General features: G+C 46.1%; 1 protein-coding gene across 1 annotated transcript in view; it reads left to right on the top strand.

Annotated features, from left to right (window-relative positions):
* VPS35L (VPS35 endosomal protein sorting factor like) overlaps positions 1-16,453 on the top strand; it is a 169,770-nt gene that overhangs the window by 97,568 nt on the left and 55,749 nt on the right. The window contains exons 19-23 of the mRNA XM_056535528.1: positions 860-940; positions 3,025-3,087; positions 3,193-3,278; positions 13,631-13,711; positions 16,020-16,083. Of these exons, the coding sequence (XP_056391503.1) occupies positions 860-940; positions 3,025-3,087; positions 3,193-3,278; positions 13,631-13,711; positions 16,020-16,083 (375 nt within the window). The remainder of the gene's footprint in view (positions 1-859; positions 941-3,024; positions 3,088-3,192; positions 3,279-13,630; positions 13,712-16,019; positions 16,084-16,453) is intronic.

The following is a 16,453-nucleotide window of genomic DNA, read 5'->3' on the forward strand; positions in this document are numbered from 1 at the left end:
GATGTAGCAAAACTACAACTCCCAGCATGCCCGGACAGCCGTTGGCTGTCCGGGCATGCTGGGTGTTGTAGTTTTGCAACATCTGGAGGTCCGCATGTTGTAGAGCACTGTCCTATACTTTACATTGCACGGATCCCTCAACATACAATGGTTTCAACAAACGATGTTCCATTTGGAACGGATTACCATCGTATGTTGAGGGACCACTGTATAAGGTTCATGGGGGTTATACATGGATAGAAAAACAGAGCTAATTTCTTCCAAAACAGCACCACCTCTGTCCTCAGTCTGTGAATGGTATTACAACTTGGCCCCATTCACTTCAATAAAAATGAGCTCCAATACCACACACAACCTGAGGACAGACGTGGTCCTGTGTTTGGAAGAGATTAGCTCAGTCAAGGGGCTGCAGCACTAAATCATTCTTTAAATTAATAAGGTCAAATATCACTTCAATATAAAATGTTTTAGTGTTCTGCATGTTCCAGTAATGGTTTTGTTTAGGCACTTCGTGAGTCCATATTGTTCACCAATACCTAACACGGATTGGTGGGACCCAATATGCTAGCAATAGAATAAACCTTTAAGAATTAAACTTTGTAGGCATATTTTACGTACTTCCAGTGAGTAGGGATTTCTAAGTGCTGAATCGTCTCAGTGGGAACAGTTTGGGAGAAAAGTCATAGCTCTCCCCTTTGTTACAGGCATCAATGGGGTCCCATTGGCCAGACCTCCACCAATCAGACATTTTTGCCGTATATATTTATTGTGGAAAAACCCGTCATTTTTTTGCCACTGGCATTTGACTGGGCACCGTACATTGTGGCAGTGACATTTTTAAATCTTATTGTGTTTGCAGAAGAGGGAGGTGAACACCATTCTGGCTGATGTTATCAAACATATGACTCCGGATCGGGCATTTGAAGAAGCCTATCCACAGGTATTATTTTGAATTAAGTACATTTTAATACCTTTTTTTTAATTTTTTTTATTATTTTTATTGAATAAGCATTGGAGAATAAAGGGTACAAAAGGAAAACAGCATAGTGGGTACAACAGGACAAGTACAAATGGTCAAAATCAGATCACAGTTGCCCAGGAGCAAGATGGATAAAAGTAAAAAGCGCGAAAACACACTAGATAAGGGAAAGACTGAACGGCTCCGGAAGAGGCTTTTAGAGTGAAACAGCATTAGTAGATGGAGCGCCCCATTAAGCGGCGACTCAAGCAAACAGGCTCGCAACTTTCTCACAAAGAAAACCATGGGGGAATGGGTACCCTGACAATGTTGAACCAAAAACCAACAGAAGATAAGGGTTAAATACCTTTTTTTTTTTTACTTTAGCAAGACAATATTATGCTCTATTTGTGTATTGTGTTCATGCCAGATTATAATTGTGCTTAAATGTGTGGACTAAAAAGTAAGGAGGAAGTCTCCAACTTTCTGGAGGTTTCCTCTATGTGTATGTAAAATATCTGTGCCTGCTACTTATCACCTGCCAGCAATGCTGATGGATCAGTGCTCATATATACTTTGTAAGTAAGAAACATAAATGTGTCGGCAGATCGGAACCATTCGGCCCATCTAGTCTGCCCAATATTTTGAATACTATCAATGGTCCCTGGCCCTATCTTATATGAAGGATAGCCTTATGCCAATCCCATGCATGATTATACTCTTTCACTGTATCTGTAGATACCACTTCTGCAGGAAGGCTATTCCATGCATCCACCACATAAACCTTTTTGGAACACAGAGCTCTCTGCTGACATCATGACCACCGTGCTCTCTGCTGTCCAGAGCAGCATATGTTTGCTATGGGGATTTTCTCCTACTCTGGACAGTTCTTAAAATGGTCAGAGATGTCAGCAGAGAGCACTGTGGTCATGATATCATCAGAGAGCTCTGTGTTCCAAAAAGAAAACCATTTCCTTTGTAGTAGTCAGCAGCTAATAAGTACTGGAAGGATTAAGATTTTTTGAAAATTAATTTACAAATCTGTTTAACTTTCTGGCACCAGTTGATTTAAAAAAAAAAAAAAAACTTTTCCACGGGAGTACCCCTTTAAGTCTTCTGAAATAATTACTCCTAAATCCCTTTCCTCAGACTGAGGTTAGGACTGTATCACATATTCTATATTCTGCCCTTTTTTGTTTTGAAGTGACTTTTTGATAATTTTTTATAAAAACATACAATCTTCTGATTGCACACACTGATCATTGCTCTGCCATTGCAAAGCACTGATCAGTGTAATCGGCGCTCTGCTGCGCAGGCATGGAGCAGTAGATTGCCGTTCGGACAACGGAGAGGCAGGTGAGGACCCTCCTGTCGTCCGGTAAGCTGATCGGGACATTGCAATTTTGTCGCGATAGTCCCGATCAGCTCCGCTGAGCTGTCGGGTTTCTTTTACTTTCATTTTAGACGCCACGATCAACTTTGATCGCGGCGTCTAAAGGGTTAATGCCGGGTATCGGCCCGATCGCCCATGCCCGGCATTAGCCGTGGGTCTTGGCTGCCCCATAGCAACCGGGACCCACCGGGTTTAACCCGTTCTCTGCTGGTGAGAACGGTTTAAACCCAATAAGTGGGACCAGGGCGTCCAGGTACACCTTGAGTCCTTAAGGATCGAGGATGCAGGGCGTATGCATACGCCCTGCGTCCCTAAGAGGTTAAAGGGGTACTCCGCCCCTAGACATCTTATCCCCTATCCAAAAGACTTGCATTGAGGGGGCATAGCCGTGATGTCACGAGGGGGCATGCCTGTTTCATCACCATCCTCCAGCGCGGCACCTGACGCTCTAAACGAACGCTGGGTGCAGCAGGGAGATTGCGGGGGGTCCCCAGTGGCGGAACCCCCGCGATCAGACATCTTATCCCCTATCCTTTGGATAGGAGCTAAAATGTCTAGGGGCGGATACCCTTTTAATCTCCCTGCTTGTACATGTTTTTTTTTATTTTTTATTTTTTTTAAGCTTTGAAGACTTTGTAAATCTGTTGTTTTTTTTGATAATTTTATTTTCCAGCTTCAGTCTATAATTACCAAAGTCATTGCACATTTCCATGACTTCTCCATCCTCTTTTCTGTGGTAAGTTCTCTGTTCTATTACTAGCATGTTGTTGAATTCTTCTATTGTATAGTTGTTTTCTTTATTATTAGAAGTCTAATTAAATACAGTACATCTTTGTTTTAGGAGAAATTCCTGCCATTTATGGACATGTTCCAGAAAGAAAGTGTTAGAGTCGAGGTTTGCAAATGCATCATGGAGGCGTTTATCAAGTAAGCATTTTATACATTAGAATTTTTGGTTGAGATTTCTAAAGCTTTATGTCCTCAAAACTTTAAAGTGGTTTTCCAGGCTAAATTAAATGATGACCTATCCCTGGTATAAGATATTAAGATATCAATATCAAATCAGTGAGGTGCCGACACCCAGCCCTATATAAATATACTGGCGCAACTGTGTATAAAAATAATTTTGTTTATTGATAAACATTACGTAAAAGGAGGTATAGCACAAGATTCTGTAAAAAGTATATCTCAGCTTGAAATTTCTTCAATTGCGTGATGAGTAAAATTTTTGGGCTAAAAATAAAAAATGTGAGAGTTTCAAAAAATGTTCAATGTAAAGAACAGGATGGTTATGAAAAACACAGAGAGGCTTGTATTATACCCACCTAATCTGGTTGGCCTTGAATATACGCGGGCCCTTTTGTTTCTTAAATAGGTATGTGTGTGGTCCCGTATGTAGGGTATTGCAGCTGTTTATAATACAAAGTGGAGACAGAGTTAATATAATGGCTGGTGAATACCAATATAGCGGTAAATGGGGGAGCAAAAAGAGTAATGTGTTGCTCTCCCTTTTTCTTAACATATATATTTATGGTTCCAATCCTTGGAGGAATGGGTGGTATGTACGGGCATTCCTCTCCTTTTTACAACATGCAGTTCCTATTGTATGAAAACCATGCAGGCCTTTAATTTTTATGCCTGTGTGGTGATGAGGAAAAAAACTCACTGTGTTCCGGATGGTTCAATAATATGACTAAGGTACCTATGGTCCCGGAATATCCTATAATCCTGGATGGTTACAGTCCGGGTCCTGGCGAGGTTCTTACGGAGATGGTCACTGGATTCTTGGAACCGTACGGGAGACTGCCCTGGCTTGTGGCATCTCGACCGTGCTCAGTTCCTCTGCGTGGCCCGTTTGGCGGGTGGATAGCTGTGAGTGACGTCACTACGGAGGTACAGTTGGTCCAAGAAACTTCAGACGTGTTTCGGAGGATGATTTGTCCTCCTTCATCTGGGATGCATAAGAACCTCGCCAGGACCCAGACTGTAACCATCCAGGATTATAGGATATTCCGGGACCACATGTACCTTAGTCCTATTATTGGACCATCCAGAATCACCACACAGGCATACAAATTAAAGGCCTGCATGTTTTTCATACAATAGGAACTGCATGTTGTAAAAAGGATAGGAATTCCCGTATATACCAGCTATTCCTCCAAGGATTGGAACTATATAAATATATATACACACACACATTACTCTTTTTGCTCACCCATTTACAGCTATATTGGTATTCACCAGCCATTATAATAACTATTTAAGAAACAAAAGAGCCCGCGTATATTCAAGGCCAACCAGATTAGGTGGGTATAATACAACCCTCTCTGTTTTTCATAAGCATACTCTTCTTTCCATTGAACATTTTTTGAGACTCACACATATAAATTTTTTCTTTTTAGCCCGAAAATTTTACTCATCACGCAATTGAAGAAATTTCAAGTTGCGATATACTTTTTACAGAATCTTGTGCTATACCTCCTTTTACGTACTATTTATCAATAAACAAAATTTTTATATACAGTTGCGACAGTATATTTTATTTATTTAGTTTAAAACCATATGTGGGAAACTAGGGACCCACATCTATACAAGGTGGCAACAGATACACCTGTACCTCGTCATATTACGTGACACATATTATCACTACCACCCACTCCTAGGTAGCACTAGTGAGCTCACTTTTTACATATACAGTGACACCCTCCCCCCCCCCCCACCTACGATGGCCCCAACATACGATAATTTCAACATGCAATGGCCACTCAACATACAATGCTTTTTTTATGTCGGGGCCATCGCATAAACGGCTATCTGGCAGCGCTGACTGCTTCAGCGGCTGCCGGATAGCCGTTTAAGGTGCACCGTCTGGTCCGGTGGGTGTCACTCACCTGTCCACTCACAATGTAAGCCGCTATACTACTTTGCATATTTGTGAATAAACACTTCAGTTGATTTTGCATCCATCCGTGTGTGCCGGGATTTCTTCTACCTACTATACTTATTAATAAACCAGGGATTCAATGGCATATGGTCACTTTTAGTTTAGTAGTTTAGGAGACATGATACTACTGTCTGGCAGTTGAGCTGCTAATAGCTTCTTTCTTAAATGCAATGACTTCAGATAATCTTATTTTCTCGGTTGGAAACCATTGGGGGAGACAGACCGTGGGTATATGCTCTTGCCGCTAGGAGGCGCTGACACTAGGCAAACAAAAAAAGTTCGGTTCCTCCCGGCAGGCTATACCCCGCCTACTGGCCCTGAGCTCATCAGTTTAAGCTTAGTGTCCTAGGAGGCAAAGACACAGGTCTGGATTTTCTCCAGACCTGGTCTTCTCTTTTTCTTATTTTATAGTTAGGGACTGTTTAGTTTCTTTCATTCATTTTATTTTTTCACTGTTTTTAGGTGGGGGTTCAGGAGCATGGCGCTACCTGTTCCCCCATATGCGGCTAAGGGGCACGGGACATAATTTACAAATGCACCGTTAACCCCTTCCTGCCAACGGGCAGCACCTGGGGTAGTACCGTTGGGTCCAGGTCCCCCTATTTTCCCTGCTCGTCCTGGTCTGTAGCAGCATGACGTGATGCAGGCATCCATAATTCTGGCTGAAGATATCTTCAGGTGGAAGACATCTTCAGGTGAGTATGGTGTTAGGTGAGTATGTTTGTTCCCCTCAGCCCCATTACCTGGTGTGTCTATTACAGGGGCCAGGAGCACTCCTTTTTATTGTTCCTAGTGGGCTTGCAACATCTGGAGACCTCTGGAATTTGTACCACCCACCACTTGCATTTTTCTATGGGGGCTTAGCACACGCACCTAGGGGTCACTGGTGCGCACGGTCAGGGATAATTTTCAGCCAATAGGCTGCTTCTGGGAGGCGGCCTGCTTTTGCTGGTGGCTGGCTCCTCCTCCCTGCTCTCTCTTTATCTCTCCCTCTCTCCTTCTGGTTACCTCACGCAGGAGATACGGGGGACTGCCTCTGCTTATCCAGAACTGGGACACAGACCGGGTGAGATTGCTCTAGTTTTTTTCTGGTGTCCCTAGCTACCAGCTATTTCCGACCCCAGACCCGACCCACTGCCCAGACAGGGGACGGCTCTAGTCACCTACTATGCATGTGTGGATTGTAAGTCCAAATTTCCAGTGGCTTCTACTGAATCTTCCTGTTCCGCCTGCTCTTCCAAACTGTCTTCGCCGTCCGTTTCTGGAGCCCCTGAGGCTTCAGCGGAATGCGTGGGAACCACCCCTCCTCCAGAGTGGGTTTCTCCCCTTTCCCGGTCGATTTCTGAATTGGCTAAGGTCTCCAAGTCGGTGGCTTCGGCCTTGGAAAGGTCATCCCTGCCACGCTCTAGGGGCTTGCGCTCTGTTTCCCCGGAACCGCCTTTTTTCCGTGCTTCTAAGGGCGCTAAGGTAGCGCCCTCTGGCTCCTCACGGGAACAGGCCCAGGGCGGCCCCTCGTTTCGCAGGTCTCGCTCCCCGGCCCTAGGGCGTACCCCAGCTTCTAGGGGTCATTCTCCGGGTCGGCGTTCTAGGTCCCCGTCCTCTCATCCTTGGTCCCCCTCACCCCCGGCGAGGGCTGCCTCCGCGGACTCCCGTTCCTCGGGGGAAGCAGTGGAAGAAGGTTCAGATTCCGTCTCGGATCATGGGGATTACTCTACAAAGTCCGATGTGGTGGACGGTTTAGTGTTAGCCATAAGGGACACCTTTCATCTGGAGGACCCCGGAGCTTCGGATCCTGATCCAGAAGTCTCCAATCGCCGATCACGGCGTGCTCCCAAGGCGTTTAGCTCTCATGCAGAGTTTAACGCCGTGCTGGACGCTGCTTGGAAACACCATGTGAGGCGTTTTCAGGGAATCAAGAAGTTGCAAACACGTTTTCCCTTCCCTCAGGACCTAGTCACAAAGTGGACGGTTCCGCCTAAGGTTGACCCACCGGTCTCCCGCCTGTCCAAGTCCACTACGCTGCCCCTTGCGGATGCAGCGTCTCTTAAGGATCCGGCGGACAAGAAAATGGAAAATCTAGCGAAGTCCGCATTCGAAGCCGTTGGGTCCTCATTACTCCCCACTTTTGCCTCCACTTGGGTGGCCAAGGCAGTGTCGGTTTGGGCTTTCCAGCTCCGCCAGGGGGCCCTTGCTGGAATTTCCAGGGAAGAACTGGCAGAAGCGGCTCTCCAGCTCTCCCAATCGGGCGATTTCCTTTGTTCAGCCACTTTGGAATCTGCTTGCTGCTCGGCATTTGCCTCGGCCATCTTGGTTGCGATTCATCGCGCCATGTGGTTGAAAGCGTGGGACGCCGACGCTGCGTCGAAGAGGTCTCTGATGGAACTTCCCTTCTCGGGTTCCCGCCTCTTCAGAAAACATTTGGATGAAATAATTTCTGAAGCTACGGGAGGTAGGAGTTCTCTGCTTCCACAGAACAGGTCTCGGCGCTCTGAGCCCCGCTGGAAGTCGACTTCTTTTCGGTCCTTTCGGTCAACGGCGCCGGGTCATCCCTCCAAGCAGGCGCAGCCTCCTCGTAGAGCACCCTCTTTCAGGGCACGTCCATCATGGAAGTTGGGCAACCGATCTGAAGGTTTCGCTGCCAAATCGGTTAACTGTAAGCCTGCCTCTTCCTGAAGGTGCCCCTCCACCTGCGTTGTGTGCTTAGGTGGCAGGGTGGCTGTCTCTTTTCCAGGACATATGGCAGTCTCAAGTCCAGGATGCCTGGGTGTGAGATGTTATTTCAGGAGGCTACCGCATAGAATTCTCTTCTCTCCCAAGACACCGTTTCTTTCAATCCCGCCCTCCTCATTCCCCTTCCTTGGCGGCGGCTTTTCAGACTGCTCTGCGTTCTCTCCTCTCCCAAGGAGTGATGGTGCCGGTTCCACCGGGGGAACGCGGATCAGGGTTCTATTCGAATCTCTTCGTCGTTCCCAAAAAAGAGGGCTTGGTCCGTCCCATTCTGGACCTCAAGTTGCTCAATCGCCATCTGCGCCTCCTTCATTTTTGGATGGAGTCCCTCCGGTCTGTGGTGGACTCCATGGACCAGGGCGAGTTTCTTTCTTAGGTGGATATCCGAGACGCCTATCTCCACATTCCGATCTTCCCAGCGCACCAGCGTTTCCTTCATTTCGCGGTGCCGGAGGGTCATTATGAGTTTGTGGCGCTCCTGTTTGGTCTAGCCACGGCTCCCAGGGTCTTTACCAAGGTCATGGCGGCGGTCATTGCCATCCTTCGCAGCCGGAGGATCTCCATCCTCCCCACCTGGACGACCTCCTAATCAAGGCTCCCTCTCGGTCCGAAAATTTGGACAGTCTGCAGATCACACTTCACACCCTGTCCTCTTTCAGCTGGGTCATCAACTGGGAGAAGTCACATCTGCTCCCCTCCCAGTCCCTAATTTTTCTGGGGCTCCTTTTCGACACCGCAGTAGCCCAGGTCCGTCTTCCCTTGGACAAAAGGCGCTCTCTGCAGGTGGGGGTCCGTCGCCTGTGACGCCCCGTCCTGGTTCCGATTCGCTTCTGCATGGAAGTCCTGGGCCGTATGGTGGCTGCCATGGAAGCAGTCCCCTTCGCCCAATTTCATTACCGTTCCCTCCAACTGGCCATTCTGGGCAGGTGGGACAAGTCCCCTTTGTCCCTGGATCGCAGGATTCTCCTGCCCCTGGCAGTACGTCAGTCCCTTCTTTGGTGGCTCCACTCTCCCCTTCTTCTTCTGGGGAAGTCTTTTCTTCCCCTTCAGTGGCAGATCGTCACCACCGACGCGAGCCTTATGGGTTGGGGAGGGGTTTTTCGGGACATGACGGTCCAGGGTCACTGGTCCCCCGGGGAAGCCTGTCTTCCCATCAATATTCTGGAGCGTCGGGCGATCTTCCTTTGCCTCCTCCATTGGGAACGTCTCCTTCAGGGTCAGTCAGACAATGCGACGGCCGTTGCATATATCAATCGCCAAGGCGGCACCCGGAGTAGCTCGGCAATGGAGGAGGTCTCCAAGATTCTCCTCAGTGCCGAGGCTCGGGTCCCTGCTCTGTCGGCGATCCACATCCCGGGCGTGGACAATTGGGAAGCGGACTTTCTCAGCCGCTCCTCGGCGGATCCGGGGTAGTGGTCTCTCCACCCGGAGGTGTTTTCACAGATTTGCGATCTTTGGGGGACCCCGGATGTTGATCTCTTCGCATCTCGCCTCAACAGGAAGGTTCCCCTCTTTGTAGCAAAATCGAGGGATCTCCTGGCCCTGGCGACAGATGCTCTGGTCATCCCGTGGGCGTCCTTCCGACTCCCTTATCTGTTTCCTCCTCTTCCCCTCCTGCCCAGGGTTCTGAGGAAACTCAAGGCGGAGGGAGTCTCTGCCATTCTGGTGGTCCGACTGGCCGACGACGTGACGCTGCGCCTACCACTTCGTTCCGATCTTCTCTTTCAAGGGCCCCTTTGCCACCCCAATTTACTGTCGCTGCATTTGACGGCGTGGCGGTTGAAACCGCTGTATTGAAGGCCCGCAGATTTTCTGAGGGGGTTATTTGTACCATGCTTTGGGCACGCAAACCTTCCTCGGACAGGATTTACCACCGCATCTGGAAAGCTTATTTTCGGTGGAGCGAGGAGCAAGACTTTTCTCCGGTCATTTTTTCCCTTCCACGTCTTATTGCCTTTCTTCAGGCAAGGCTGGATCAACGTTTGACCCGAAGTTCTCTTAAGGGTCAGGCGTCTGCTCTCTCTATCCTTTTCCAACGGCAGTTGGCCTCTAATTCCCATGTCCGCACCTTTTTACAGGGTGTGGCCCGCATGGCTCCTCCTTTTCGGTCTCCCACACCTCCGTGGGATCTCAATCTGGTGCTTGGAGCCTTGAGGGAGGCTCCTTTCGAGCCCCTTAGGGATGCCTCCCTTCGTATTCTCTCGTGGAAGGTCGTTTTTCTCATTGCCATCACTTCTATCCGGAGGGTCTCGGAACTGGCGTCACTTTCCTGCCGTTCCCCCCTTTTGGTGCTTCATCAGGATAAGGTGGTTTTCCGCCCACCTCCCTCCTTCCTGCCCAAGGTAGTTTCCTCTTTTCATGTTAACGAGGAGCTTGTTCTTCCTTCCTTTTGTCCTTCTCCTGCCAAGGAGCGTTCTCTTCACACCCGTGACGTGGTCCGGGCAGTCCGGATTTATCTGTCGGTCACCTCCTCTTTTCTCCAGGGGGACTCCTTTTTCGTGATTCCTGAGGGTAGTCGTAAGGGTCTTCCGGCTTCCAAAGCGACCATTGCTCGGTGGATTCGCTCGGCCATTTCGGAATCGTACCGCCGCAAAGCCAAGGTGCCACCCTTTCGGGTGACGGTGCATTCCATGCGTTCTGTTGGGGCTTCTTGGGCTCTCCGTAATAGGGCTTCGGCCCTGCAAGTCTGTAAGGCGGCCACCTGGTCGTCCTTGCATACATTTGCAAAGTTCTACCAAGTACATACTATTGCGTCGGCTGATGCTAGTTTGGGCCGCAAGGTGTTGCAGGCGGCAGTAGCATCCTCCTCTACTTGATTTTGGGTTGAGTATTTTTCTCCCCACCCCGGGGACTGCTTTGGTTCGTCCCACGGTCTGTGTCCCCCAATGGTTTCCGACCGAGAAAAGTAGATTTTTTATGCTTACCGTAAAATCTCTTTCTCTGAGGATCCATTGGGGGACACAGGGCCTACCCACAGTTTGAGTAGAGTTTTTCGTTTGTTCTGTCCAAGAGGTGATTCTGAGTTTTTTTTTCTTTTGTCTGTTTCTCTCTGACTTTTGCTGTTTTTTTTCTTTTCTTTTTTTTTTTTTTTGTCGGTTGCCTCCTATTGCTTTGAGACTAAACTGATGAGCTCAGGGCCAGTAGGCGGGGTATAGCCTGCCGGGAGGAGCCTAACTTTTTTTGTTTGCCTAGTGTCAGCGCCTCCTCGCGGCAAGAGCATATACCCACGGTCTCTGTCCCCCAATGGATCCTCCGAGAAAGATTTTACGGTAAGCATAAAAAATCTACTTATGCAGTGGCTGCAGATAATGTTATTATCAACACAATCGTCACAAGTTCATAAGCAGTGACAGGAATAATAAATGTTTACTTTTGTGTTCTGCTTATAGCATGGGTTCAGTTGAGAACTATAGTCTTAAAATTACTGATCCGAACAAAACATAAATGGCACTATGCGCATTTCACCCATATACAGTACAGACCAAAAGTTTGGACGCACCTTCTCATTCAGAGTTTTTTTTATTTTCATGACTATGAAAATTGTAGATTCACATTAAAGGCATCAAAACTATGAATTAACACATGTAGAATTATATACATAACAGAAAAGTGTGAAACAACTGAAAAATGTCATATTCTAGGTTCTTCAAAGTAGCCACCTTTTGCTTTGATTACTGCTTTGCACACTCATTCTCTTGATGAGCTTCAAGAGGTAGTCACCTGAAATGGTCTTCCAACAGTCTTGAAGGAGTTCCCAGAGATGCTTAGCACTTGTTGGCCCTTTTTGCCTTCACTCTGCACTTCACTCTGCAGTCCAACTCATCTCGATTGGGTTCAGGTCCGGTGACTGTGGAGGCCAGGTCATCTGGCGCAGCACCCCATCACTCTCCTTCTTGTTCAAATAGCCCTTACACAGCCTGGAGGTGTGTTTGGGGTCATTGTCCTGTTGAAAAATAAATGATGGTCCAACTAAACGCAAACCGGGTGGAATAGCATGCCGCTGCAAGATGTTGTGGTAGCCATGCTGGTTCAGTATGCCTTCAATTTTGAATAAATCCCCAAGTGTCACCAGCAAAGCACCCCCACACCATCACACCTCCTCCTCCACACCAGCACACCTGTGAAGTGAAAACCATTTCAGGTGACTACCTCTTGAAGCTCAACAAGAGAATTCCAAAAGTGTGCAAAGCAGTAATCAAAGCAAAAGGTGGCTAATTTGAAGAACCTAGAATATGACATATTTTCAGTTGTTTCACACTTTTTTGTTATGTATATAATTCCACGTGTTAATTCATAGTTTTGATGCCTTCAGTGTGAATCTACAATTTTCATAGTCATGAAAATAAATTAAACTCTGAATGAGAAGGCGTGTGCAAACTTTTGGTCTCTACTGTACTTCTGTCACCACAATGTCACCATTTGTGCTGAAGTGGTGAAGTGGCTGGCTGGTAGTCTGGAAAAAAAAGACCAGCGCCTATGCACCTTTCACCTGCCAGGTACTCGGTCTCTGCTAGCTCCGGCTTTGGGATGGCGCATGCACCATATATTCACTTACAATGTTCTTTTCAGAATCTTTATACGTAGTTGCTAGTGGTTGTATGCAGGCCTTCACATTCAACTAGCATTCCTCATGACTGAATATAGGAGACCCATAGCAAACAGTATACTTTTTGACCAGTTAGCTGGGAGTAGTTGGTTTGGTTGTAAACTAGACATATTTCTGAGTGACCATTGACCCTTTCTTCAGTAGCCCTGTAGCTCCCATTCACTTCAATGGGACCTGAACTGCAGTAACCCAGCACAGCCTTTACACAATGTATAGAGCTGTCTGATATTGATCGCCTAACATAAGAATAGATTAATAATAATTTTAGCTTGGAAATCATCTTTAAAGGGGTACTCCACTGCCCCGGGGTTCCACATTTAGTTCCGAATGCTGGGTACGGGCTTCAAGCGTTGGGACGTCACACCATGCCCCCTCAATGCAAGTCTATGGGAGGGGGCGTGACGTACGTCACGCCCCCTCCCATAGACTTGCATTGAGGGGGTGTGACGTCATGAGGGGCGTTGCCGTGACATCATGACCCCCGCACCCAGCGTTCTGAACTAAACATTCTGGACGCTGGGGCAGTGGAGTACCCCTGTAAAGTTCACTTAAAAACTTAGCAGAAGACCATATGTGTATGAAGCTTTTCAGCCATTGGGGCCTTGAAGTGCCTACTAAAATGAAAAATGCCATATGACCCCTAAAGACATAACGTATGGTATATTGTGCATAGAGTTTTAGAGACAGTGGGTTTTATACCTCCAGCTCACCACTATTTATTCTCCCATGAAGCTTTCTATCAGGCTCCCGTTTTATTAGAGCAATGCACATGTACTGTGAATAGGTTTAAGTATTTTATTTTGCCGTGGACATGTTGGTCGACTCCGCTAACACATACAAGGAGTGACTATTAACACATACGTATGCAACAATGGGACTATAATGAAGCTTTGTTGAATTGTAATCTCAAAAAGCTGAATATTTTTTCTGGCAGCATAGATTCTTCTTGTTGGATAGTGTACGAAACTTAAGTTTATCATGGAATTTGTATTTACCCTCTAGAAACCAGCAGGAGGTGACTAAGGATCCAGTTATTCTGAATGCTCTCCTCCATGTCTGTAAGACCATGCACGACTCTGTAAAGTAAGACTATCCTCCTTTTGCACATTTCCTTGACATTCTTTTCATTGATAAGTGTTTTGTTTGCAATGAGTTTTTTGCCCATGTGGCTTTTACCGGTGAACCATATTTGCTTTCATTTTTTAAAGAGTGGAGGGTCTCTTGACCTGCCTTTACCCCTTTCCATATGAGAAGGACTTTCCAGATTGACTTCTGCTTTTATAAAAAAAAAAAATTCCTATTGAAAACCTGAACTGGACATTTTGTGGTCAATAAACATACACAGTGCAGTCAGCCTGGAAGAAGGGCCTGAAACATGTAGGAATGTCTTTTCTTGATTTTGTTGAGCACGTCTATGTTCAAAAGGGTTGTTCAGCGAGACAAACAAGTGTATAGTGTTAAAAAGTATAATAAAGCAACTTGGTAATAAAATGTTCTCAGCCATAAAGCACAGATCTTTCCATTATCAGCTGAACTGTCTGGCTTGTAGCTGTGACATCCCTTCACAGTCTCTGAAAGCAGGCTGCTCCCATCCCTGCTTCCTTCTCCCCTTCCGTTTGCTTAGGACAAGACCATTGACGGGAAGATCGCAGCTCATATTACGGCCTGTTCTGAAGGAAACTACAGTGACTGAGAAATTCTTTCTTCTGCCTTAAAGGGGTACTCCGGTGGAACTTTTTTTTTTTTTTTTTTTAAATCAACTGGTACCAAAAAGTTAAACAGATTTGTAAATTACTTATATTTAAAAATATTAATCCTTCCAGTACTTATCAGCTGCTGTGTGCTCCACAAGAAGTTCTTTTCTTTTTGAATTTCCTTTCTGTCTGACCACAGTGCTCTCTGCTGACACCTCTGTCCATTTTAGGAACTGTCCAGAGTAGGAGCAAATCCCCATAACAAACCTATCCTGCTTTGGACAGTTCCTAAAATGGACAGAGGTGTTAGCAGAGAGCACTGTGGTCAGACAGAAAGGAAATTTAAAAAGAAAAGAACTTCCTGTGGAGCATATAGCAGCTGATAAGTACTGGAAGGGTTAAGATTTTTAAATAGAAGTAATTTACAAATTTGTTTAACTTGATTACAAAAAATGTTTTCCAGTGGAGTACCCCTTTAATCCTTCCAGTGCTTATCAGTTGCTGTATGCTCCAAAGGAAGTTGAGTTGTTCTTTTCTGTCTGACCACAGTTCTCTCTGCTGACACCTCTGTCCATGTCAGGAACTGTCTAGAGCAGAAACAAATCCCTAAAGTAAACCTCTCCTGCTCTGGACAGTTCCTGACATGGACAGAGGTGACAACAGTAAAAAATAACTATACAACTTCCTCTGGAGCATACAGCAGCTGATAAGTACTGGAAGGGTTAATATTTTTTAATAGAAGTAAATTACAAATTTTAACATTTAACTTTCTGGCACCAGTTGATTAGAAAAAAAAATGTTTCCACCAGAGTACCCCTTTTAAAATCTAGTAAACAGTAATTAAGCAGTATTATGAGCTTCCCTCTTCACATTACTGGTCTCTTCCCGAGCAGACAGGAGGGGGAGCGGGAGCAGAAACAGGAGCTCTGAATGTGACGTGATATTATAGCTACATGGGAGAGAGCACAGCTGATATACAGAGATCTGTGCACTACAGCTTATAACATTATATTAGTAAATAATTTATTATACCTTTTGACATTATACTCAGGTTTTGCCTTTTGCTGGACAATCCCTTTAATGAAACTTCAATAAAGGTGAACAGCCTTTAATAGCATCAGATAGCAAAATCCAGAGCTGGAGGCACTCATCTTTTTTAAGAATCCTATGGTCTGAGGCTGGGTTCACATCACGTTTTTACCAATACGGGACCGCATGCGGCCGGGGGAGCTAAAACCTTGCGCTCCTGTATCCCTGCCGTATGCCGCCCGTATGTAATTCATGTCAATGAGCCGACTGGAGTGAAACGCTGACTCTGGTCGGCTCATTTTTGCCCCTTATGCGGTTTTCCACCATACCTCAAACCGTGGTCGACTACGGTTTCAAGTGCTGTGGGAAAACCGCATACGGAGCAAAAATGCGCCGAACAGAGTCAGCGTTTCACTCCAGTCGGCTCATCGACATGATTTACACACGGGCGGCATACGGCAGGGAAACGGGAGCGCAAGGTTTTAGCTCCCCCAAGCGTATGCGGTCCCGTATTGGTAAAAACGTGATGTGAACCCAGCCTGATTGATGTTACGAAGGGAAATTCCATGGCAATAAAAAAAAAAACCTTTGTATTTGTTTAATATATGATTGCCCAGTGGTACATCATTTTAACATTATGACCAGAAATTCATGTTCTATTTCTCTAGTGCCCTGACCCTGGATGATGAGAAGAGGATGCTGGCTCACCTCATTAATGGATTCATAAGGATGGTATGCAAAGTTTTTGTGCATTCTGAAGTAGCTTAACCCCTTAAGGACGCAGCCCATTTGGGCCTTAAGGACACAGACAATTGTATTTTTACGTTTTTGTTTTTTCCTCCTCGCCTTCAAAAAATCATAACTCTTTTATGTTTTCATCCACAGACTAGTATTTGGGCTTGTTTTTTGCGCGACCAGTTGTCCGTTGTAATGCCATCACTCACTTTACCATAAAATGTATGGCGCAACCAAAAAAATACTATTTGTGTGGGGAAATTAAAAAGAAAACTGCAATTTTGTTAATTTTCTTAGGTTTCATTTTCACGCCGTACAATTTACGGTAAAAATGACGTGTTATTTATTCTTTGGGTCAATGCGATTA

This window comes from Hyla sarda, chromosome 8 (genome assembly GCF_029499605.1).
Source record: "Hyla sarda isolate aHylSar1 chromosome 8, aHylSar1.hap1, whole genome shotgun sequence".
Taxonomy (NCBI): Eukaryota; Metazoa; Chordata; class Amphibia; order Anura; family Hylidae; genus Hyla; species Hyla sarda.